Raw genomic sequence first — 9,418 nt, forward strand, 5'->3', positions numbered from 1 at the left:
TCCATAAAGACAGTGCTATTCCAAAACCTATGAAGTTTTCCTGACAGATCGGTCCAACATCTCCAGTCATGGTCTAGGCCCATGGAGTGGATCGGATCACTCACAAGTCCAGATCAATTGGGAGGAAGCTCAGCCCAGCCCAGTGAGGTGACAAGAGAAAGAACAGTAGGTCCAATCACTTCGCAGTCCTATCCGCATGCACGCCAAAGAAAATTAAATGGCATCGACGGACATATGGAGAGGGCCTCTGACGCTTTCATATGTACGGATCTACGTGACAGAAACATGTGATACTGTAGCAGAGAGGCCGTTAAACATTACATGAATAAAAGGAAAGGAAGACCCTCCACTCAGGACAAATTTGTACAGTTACGGTAAATTCTATTTTTTGAATCTCGGAACATTAATATGAGACAACTTTAAATTTTATGTTTTTTAAGGCTAAATCTGAATATAAAAAACAAGAGGAATTGACGCGGAACCCTATGGCACTTAATCCTCAAACCCCGTCGCACCTCTGATATAGATTCCAAGAACGTGGATAAACCACCCTCTATAGCACCCTAAGCTTAGCGAAGCTAGAACACTAATAACGGAAGGATTTTGTAGAACGGATCAGAAGAACGCCACAATCGAAATTGATAAGTTGGTCTGATTCGTGATGCAATCAATGAAAGAAGCAAACTCTCACTCTCTCAAAGAAGGCCGAAATTTGCATAAAGCAAATCTGAATTAAATTTGTCAAAACAAAAAAAAGTGTCTGATATAAGAATTTAAGGCCTTATTTATAGTGTAAGGCAAAAACCTAAACCTAGTTGGAAAAGGAAAACAAATACTAAGTCAGAATTCCTATCCCAACAGGGAAACAAGCTAAAATAACAAAAATAACTGCCAAGTCTTTAAAAACCAACCACATTCTCGTATGCCTCAATAGTTCCAGCAGAAACCACAACCTCAGGGACGAAACCACAACCTGCTTATGGTTCGGGCTGATTCTCCACTATCTTCCTCCATGATGTGCTCCAAAAATTAACTTCCACAAAACACAAAAGTATCTTCGGCTAACTGAATGTCGCGAGCGCGACTTTGATAATGGTAGCGAGCGCTACAAATCTTCAATTTGCTTCTGCTTCATCCATGCATACACCCAGCAACGTAATCAGCTTCGAATGACCTTCAAGTTCCTTCTCGCACTTATCCCTAGCAATTTCAGTCATCTCTCTTGTAATAAATTCTTGAATATGCAATCCAAGAGTAACGCCGTACTTCCTTGCTTTATTCCTTGTCAATGGTCCTTGTTGTAGCTCCAAGGGATCCTTGCCTTGCTTCCCATGCTGGTTCACATCAGGAATAGTAGCTACTTATCAATTTTTTATAAGTAGCGATTGGCAATGGTTGTAGAAATATATATATTTTTTTCTGTGATAGTTGTTTTCCACTGTTTAATCCATATCTAAAGTTGCATGTGCCTTAAAGCTCCATATCTAAAGTTGCATGTGCCTTAAGCTCCATATCTACAGTTGCATGTGCCTTAAGCTCCATATCTACAGTTGCATGTGCCTTAAGCTCCATTTCTTCCTTGATTAAGATGTCATGATTGTCGAAGTATCTAGCGAGGAAAGACTGGAGTGTTATTGTTTACATTGGATCTTCTCCATTTCAAGAATGTTATACTTCAACAATGTAGTTTGCTTAAGTTGTTCCTTTTCTCCATGTGTTTCAGTTTGTTTTTATAGATAATGAGATTTTTTTTTTTTTTAGATTTGTAGACTTCATAAGCTCATGGATGTTCTGAATTAAATAGTCGATGTATTCGATTCAAATCGAAAAAATCGATCTAATTAAATTAATTTAAAAATTTAGTTCGATTTTTTATTCATTTCAATTCGGTTTGATTTTTAATTTAAAAAATTTTGATTATTTAGATTCGATTTAGTTTTAATAAAAAAAATTTAAAAAAATGAATCGAATCGATTAGTAATAATAATATATTATTTTTAATAATATAGAAAGATTAAATTATATTAAAATTAAAATATTTCAATTAAAATTTAAAATATTAAAAACAAATTGTAAAAATAAAAAATTTATTAAAAATTAAAATCAATCAAATAAAATCGAATCAGATTGATTCAGTTCGATTCGATTTCTGATCAAAATCAATTTGATTCAGTCTTTATAAAATATAAAATTTTAATTTTCAGTTTATTGGATTCAATTTTGAGTTTATTGAGTTGGATTTTGAATCCAACTTGGTTTTCTTTGGAATCATAGAATTTTAGTATTGGAGTTTAAGTTGTGTCTTATTTTTATTACTTGAATTTGTATGGATTCAAATTTTAGGTATTGTTGTTTAAAGAAATGCAAAACATTGATCCATATGGAAATTCATATTTAAACTTTATATGTAGAAAATGGAGAAATAATGAGAATTTCTAAACTATTCTTATTTAAGTTTAATAATTATTAATTGTCCTCTATTTTAACTAGTTAAAAAATAATATAAAATTTTTATTATTTTAAAATTTTAATTTATTTAATGAAGATTGATTTCTATTTAAATTCAAATTATATTGTATCTATAATTTAATATTAATTAATTATATAAATTTAAATTCTTTACCATACTTGTATTTAAATTCTACTTTAATAAATTTTGTTATATTATAATTTAAAATAAAATTTATAAATCATTAATTTTTTTAAACAATTAATATTTCATACTTCTTATTTGCAAAATTATTAATTTTAAAAATTAATTAAAAAAGAGATCCATTTTTTTAAAAGAAAATCTTTTTTATGTTTTTAATGAATATAAAGTTTAGATTCCAAGACTCAGAAAAGTTGTGATTTTAATGTAATTTAAAACCATAACTGTGAATAAGATTCTAAGGATTAGAAAAGTTATGGTTTTAATTTATTTTAAATTAAAAATAATAAATTCTTAATTTTATATATTAAATTAAATAAGTTTAAATTTGATTAACTGTGATTGAGATAAGATTTTTTAATAGATAAAATCTTTTTTTATTAAATAAACTGAAAATTCAAGCATTATTTAACTTTAATATTTTTATTTTTTTAATTATTTATAATTATATTTAAATTTTAAAATGAATTACAATTTTCATTAAATTAATTAATTATAAATTTATCCAAAATTCTCAAATTTGAAAATTCAGAATTTATGATATATCATATACAAAAGTGCAAAGGATATGAAAATAATAAAAAGTAAAAAAATTATTATAAACCCATTTGATATTAATTCATTTCCATGTAAAAAATTGCAATGGTAAATAAATTCAATTATTTATAATATTATTATTATCATTAAATAAAATTTAAATTTATTTTAATAATAATCCTACCTATACTAAAATTTCTATTATAAATTATAATTTAAAATTTAAATAATCATACCATCTAAATTCAACAAGTAATACTAATTAATTCAAATCATTTTATCCATTAGAATAAAATTAACAAAAGTATATAAATATATAAGTTAAGAAAATGCAATAATTAAATTATTAAAATCGCTCATGGTAATTTAAAATTATTACAATAAAATTAAATTTAGTTAATAATTAATATAAATATACTATTTAGGGTTGATAAAAATTAAGAATTATTATTTATATTGTTAAATCTAATTTTATTACATTTATATATAAAAATATACAAAAGATAACTTATCTAAAAATTAAAATTCTTTTATTTATAAAATAAATCAAAGAGTATAAATGGTTGGATAATGCTAGTTTATTTTAAAAATATTTACTTACATAATGTGAAGCAATTGAAATTTTATTTTTCTATTAAATTTATTTATAAAAAAGAAGAATTATGATTTAATCTCTCAGATTTAATAAATCAAAGAGTATAAATGGTTGGATAATGCTAGTTTATTTTAAAAATATTTACTTAGATTGAAATTTTATTTTTTTATTAAATTTATTTATAAAAAAAATTATAATTTAGTCTCTCAAATTTAATAAAACTAATTTCTTAATTTTTAAAAATCCATTAAAATGTCCTTGAATATAAGAAAAATTACTAATTAGTCTTTTCATTAACTTTAACCATTAAGATAAAAATTTAAAATAAAAAACCAATTAGTTTAATTTTTATATACTTAAGAGATCAGCTAATGAATTTTATTTATACAATAAAAACTAAATAATAGAATATTTAATATGTAAAATTAATAAATGACTGATTAAAATATTTTTTTAATACCTCATAACATTTTAATGAATTTTTTAAATTAATGAATTAACTAGTATCTAGTGAATTTTATTAAATTTGAGGGATTAGATCATTATTTTCTTTTTATAAAAAATAAAAATAAGAAAACCAATATTAGCAGGGTAAGCACCGATCAAACTGAATTAATTTAAAAATTCAGTTCGATTTTTTATTCATTTCGGTTCGGTTCAATTTTTAATTTTAAAAATTTTGGTTATTTCAGTTTAGTTTGATTTTGATCAGAAAAATCGAACCGAACCGGTTAGTAATAATAATATATTATTTTTAATAATATAGAGAAATTAGATCATATTAAGGTTAAAATATTCTAATTAAAATTTAAAAAATTAAAAATAAAAGTGTAAAAAATAAAATAATTATTAAAAATTTAAATCGAACTGAATTGAACTGAATCAAACTGATTCGGTTTGATTTAATTTTCTGATCAAAATAGATTCGATTTGATTTTTATAAATACTAAAATTTCGATTTTTAATTTATTTGACTCGATTTAATTCAAAACCGAACTGACCGAATGCTCACGCCTATTAATAATGACGAGTCGAGTGACAGTAGTGCATTGATGGGTAATATTAATAAAAATAAAAAATATTAAACTTTGTAATTTTCTTTTTTTAAGAATTAAAGACTAAACATAGCATTATAATAAAAAAAACAAACTCATATTCAATGTACTCTTATTCAAAAAATAAAATTTTTAGGAGGTGGTCACCTGCCTACCACCTCTTAGATCCGTCGTGTATGCTGCGGATGAGAACGGTTAAAGTAGAATTGAGTACACAATATTACATTAGTGACAAATATATGATTTAAAATGCAAGCAAAATGATCTAATTCAATTCACTCATCAGTATAAACTCTGTCTGCGTTAAAGTCAGGTTCTGGGGGCTTCTGTGGTATCAGCAAGCTTCCACTTTCGCTGTTGCGAAGCTTGCGTGCACGAAGAGCATTGGCTGCAAAACGTGATGCAAATAATGTCGCATGAAGCCCAGACAAACTACTTTGTTTACCTAATGATCTCCCATCATCATAATCATCTTCTTCCTCTTCATACTCTGCTGCTTCTTCTTGCATACGAAGTTCTGCTGCTTTTCTCCTCGCATACCGACGCCAAGAAGCTTGGATTAAGATGGCTGCCCAAGTCCTCCATTGCTGTGAATAGAACCTGAAAGTGTGCTGGACCTGCCTGCTATGAAGGCGCCTGAACTGACTTGCAACAAATTTCAGCTCTTCAGCTTCCAAGGCAAAAGCTTCCACCTCAGTTATGGCCTTCACAGTCCTAGTAGATGATGGTAAGCTAGTACCAGCTTTTGGGTCTAATGCCCAAGTTAGAAGCTCTTCCCCACAAAAGTCCCCTTCTTTTAAGAATCCTCTGTTGAAAAATCCACTCCTTCCACCGTCAGTAGTCACACTCTCCAGGCGGCCACGGATGATGAACAGCATCTCATCGACGGGGTCACCTTCTCGGACAATGTAACTTTTCTCTGTGTATAGACTCGGTTTCAGTCTTTCACAAATAGCATCTAGCAGCCTTTCATCCATATTGGCAAAGAGAGGAACCTGCATAGTCATTTTGTTTAGAGAATAGTTGTCCGGGAAAGTTTTAGATGGATCCGATCCATTATGTACCTTAAACACACAAGATAAGACGGATCAAATGTGTTTTTTTTTTCAGGACTCACTTAACTGTGTCTTCAGTTCATGGCACATGCAGCAACAAATAAGAAATAGATACACTTACCCTTCTGACCAAATTTAAACAAAGATGCCTCTTGATATCTCTTCTGAGATCTTTTGGTAGACTCTGGACCAAGCTTTCTTCATCAACTCCCCGAGTTTCTAACCATTTGTATTGATCATAGCGCCTGACTCGCTCCCTGAGATCCTGAGGAAGCAAGCGATGATGCATCCACTGCTCCGAATCACGCTTTTTGATCCTCATTTCCTCCAGACGAACTGTTATTGATTGAAGGTAGGTCTTTTGCAACCAAGAGACATCAAACCTCAAAATCAGTATTAAATCCTATTGCTTACAATGCATCTGTTTTCAACAGTATTAAATCCTATTGCTTACAATGCATCGGATAAACACATATGCTGAGATATTAGCCTCAGTACTCAAAATGAATTAGAACATCAAGTTCATCAAATAATTTGATATTCAAAGTACCTGCATGTTTCCAATCAGAAGTGCAAAGAGGATAAGCCCGAAAATGGCTATTGCAATGGAAAATAAAACCTCTAAAGGATAGGTGCTGGTTTCAAGACCCTGACCAAGTGTACTGCAGGAAAAAAAAATTAAAGAATTTTAAAAAATGAAATGTAAGTGCTTGAATTTTCCCATGTTCTTTAAATGGGAACAATGGCCGTGTTACGATTACCATGGTTTTAACATCGATCCTTTCTCGTCACTGAATCCGATATATGTTTTTTCTTCCAATAAAGGTTAAAAAAAAGCTCCAATCATCAATAAAGCCCTTAAATGAGGACCACATACTGTTCTCAGAAATAATATAAAATCCATGCCAAGTGTTGAGAATAACAGCATTCTTTTGCATCTTAGCTAGAAAGATGATTACACAAGCAATTATGATCTGCATCCTGCAGCCATCTATTTTCTAAGCTATATATTATTCATCATCATAATAAAAAAGCTTCCTAAATATATATTCTACTATTCCTACACAGAAAATTCATATAAGAGAATTACAGAAAAATTTTGTTGAAGCATATGATGCTTTGCTTCAAAGTCCAATTTCTACAAGTTCCAAGAATTTAGTTTATATGTTGATTTACAAGATGTAGCTGAAAAATAGACATTTTTTTTTTTTTTAACTTGCAAGAGTATCTTCAAACTAAGGTGTTCCATTCGTTCTGTAATAATTTGCTATATAAATAGCCACGTAATGCTGAAATCATGTATGAAAGAAAAAGCTAGAAAACAATCGAAGTTTCTGCAGTAATCTCTCTCAAATTTCTCAATTTTTCTCCTTCAATTCCAACAAATCTCTTGAAAGCCAAGAATAAACACAAATAAAAAAAAATTATTTGAAATTAAATAAAAAGAGACCATTCAGTTAAAACATAGATTTTTGCTAATGTACTAGGAAAATATTTCTGCGGTGCATAAACATACCTCAAGTTTTGCAAGCCCCACCATAAGCAGTAAAAGAATTTAGCAATGAATATCCTTGACGCAACAATGTCTGACAACATAGCTTGTGTATAGATTCCATAATTAAATGGTGAATCACCATTATCATCAACATTACAATAGTTTGAAAGGACAGCATCGCTGATCCTTCGCCACTCATGAAAACCAGGCAATACCTTGTTGCCACAGTACAAGAAGCTTATATCACATTTTCCACTTTCTTTGCAAGCTTTCTGCCAGCATGTGTCCTTGCGTTCAACAGCTAGTAAGTACCAGAAAGACCCAGCTATCTGTAAATTGCAGACAAAGAAGATGACTTCTCCACGACAACTTTACTTTGTATTGGTAATACTCATTAAAATTGGTAACAGCTTGGTTAACAATTTCTGGGTATTCTGTTAAAGTTCATTGGATCACTCTTGCATAAAATTTATATAAGTTAAGAACATAAAAAAGATTATTAAGAATTACTATGTTAAAATGGTTATATTAATCTCTGCTTGTTAGACAAGTACCTAAGACCATACATTGTTTTTATACAGATTTCCAGTTTAGAAATGACAAAAAACTTCCTGAGCGAATACTTACATGACTGGCAAGCATGTACCAAAGCAAATAGTAGGCTGCACCAGCCCAAGCACTTTCAGCAAAAGCGCCAGCAGTCTTTTTTAGGTCTGAAGTTAAAGGAATAAAGCGGAGAAATCTTGGGATGTATTGAAGAAAAACGAGAATTAACAATGCTTGTTTAGTAGCCAATACTTCTGAACCTTTTCTTTTATTAGTCAGATACTTCCATACCACAATCTGCACAAAAGAATCAAATAAATGCATCAACAAAAATTGAGCAGATGGTAAACAGGTCTTTCTCAATGGACACTGTCGCTTAAACATCAACTAGAATGCTTCCATGGTAAATGAAAATACCAAACATATTGCAATCAAGAAGACATGGCACCATTGAGAATACTAATTATGATTATAAGACTCATGGAAAACTTTGTTTTGGTCAATAGTTGTTTATGACTATTAGACTGTTTAAAGATTTAGACATAAAAAGACCTCTTACTATGCAGATTTCATAGGCACTGTCATAAGTCTAGTAAAGCCAAGCAAGGTATCTCAAACCTGTGGTAAGGGTAGCACAGAAAGAAAATCAACAACAAAATAACGGCGTAAATATCGGGCAGCAATCTGTGCGGGATCTATTACAAGTTCACCTCGTCCGAAGACCCTTGATGATGGTGCAACATAAGCTGTGCAGAACTGAAGAGCCATACGAAGCAGATAGAAAGCATCAAGTAATGTCCGAGCAGCTGTAATTGTGGCTGCTAGATTTGTATCCATGCCCAGGCACACCATTTTATAGTTAAAGACAGGCAGATAAAAGAATAAGGGATCAACAGATACTGCAACAATGCAGGATATGACAAAAAGCCTATTCCATAACAGAAGAGATCTGTCTTGAGGATCAAATATCTTTTGCTCAGATACTCTAAGATCCTCAGGGAATACTGCACGAGAGACTTCAGTTCTGATTGTTCGACCAATTGTTATCAGTCCTTCTGACCCCTTTTTCATCCCAAACTTGAAATTTTGTGATGGATAGTTCTTTCCAACTCCATTAAGGGAAAATCCTCCGAAACTGAACCCACGTTTCTTCATCCCACCAGTATTAGTATTCAATGCCATTGTAGAGTCCATATCTTCCAATCTACAACATCAGTTTTAATCATACACATGAAAAAAAAAATGAATTAAACAAGAAGGAAATAAAGTGTATAGTGCTCATTGATTTAAAATATAATCATAATTAAGAAAAATATTAAGAGGTGAATCAGAAGGAGATTGAATGTGTGTTGTATACCTCACAAATTTCTCCCTCTGGCCACCAGTGTACTCTGACTTGTAACCACTATCAAACATTATAAGAGGTCACATAGATGCTTTCACGGCAAAGATTGCCAATTAGCATGTAGTAATTTTGAGGCAACA

The 9,418-nt window shown here is 30.4% G+C and overlaps 1 protein-coding gene across 1 annotated transcript; it reads right to left on the bottom strand.

Moving 5' to 3' along the window:
* Nucleotides 1–4,952: 4,952 nt before the first annotated feature.
* LOC110627067 (putative cyclic nucleotide-gated ion channel 7) lies at nt 4,953–9,418 on the bottom strand. Its single transcript, XM_021773298.2, has 7 exons — nt 9,291–9,418; nt 8,552–9,137; nt 8,015–8,230; nt 7,409–7,716; nt 6,443–6,554; nt 6,014–6,250; nt 4,953–5,832 (listed from the first exon to the last, which is right to left on the bottom strand). The coding sequence occupies exons 1-7, from the start codon at nt 9,347–9,349 to the stop codon at nt 5,113–5,115; spliced, it is 2,238 nt and encodes a 745-aa protein (XP_021628990.1). The 5' UTR covers nt 9,350–9,418; the 3' UTR covers nt 4,953–5,112.

Source organism: Manihot esculenta, chromosome 11 (genome assembly GCF_001659605.2).
Source record: "Manihot esculenta cultivar AM560-2 chromosome 11, M.esculenta_v8, whole genome shotgun sequence".
Lineage (NCBI taxonomy): Eukaryota > Viridiplantae > Streptophyta > Magnoliopsida > Malpighiales > Euphorbiaceae > Manihot > Manihot esculenta.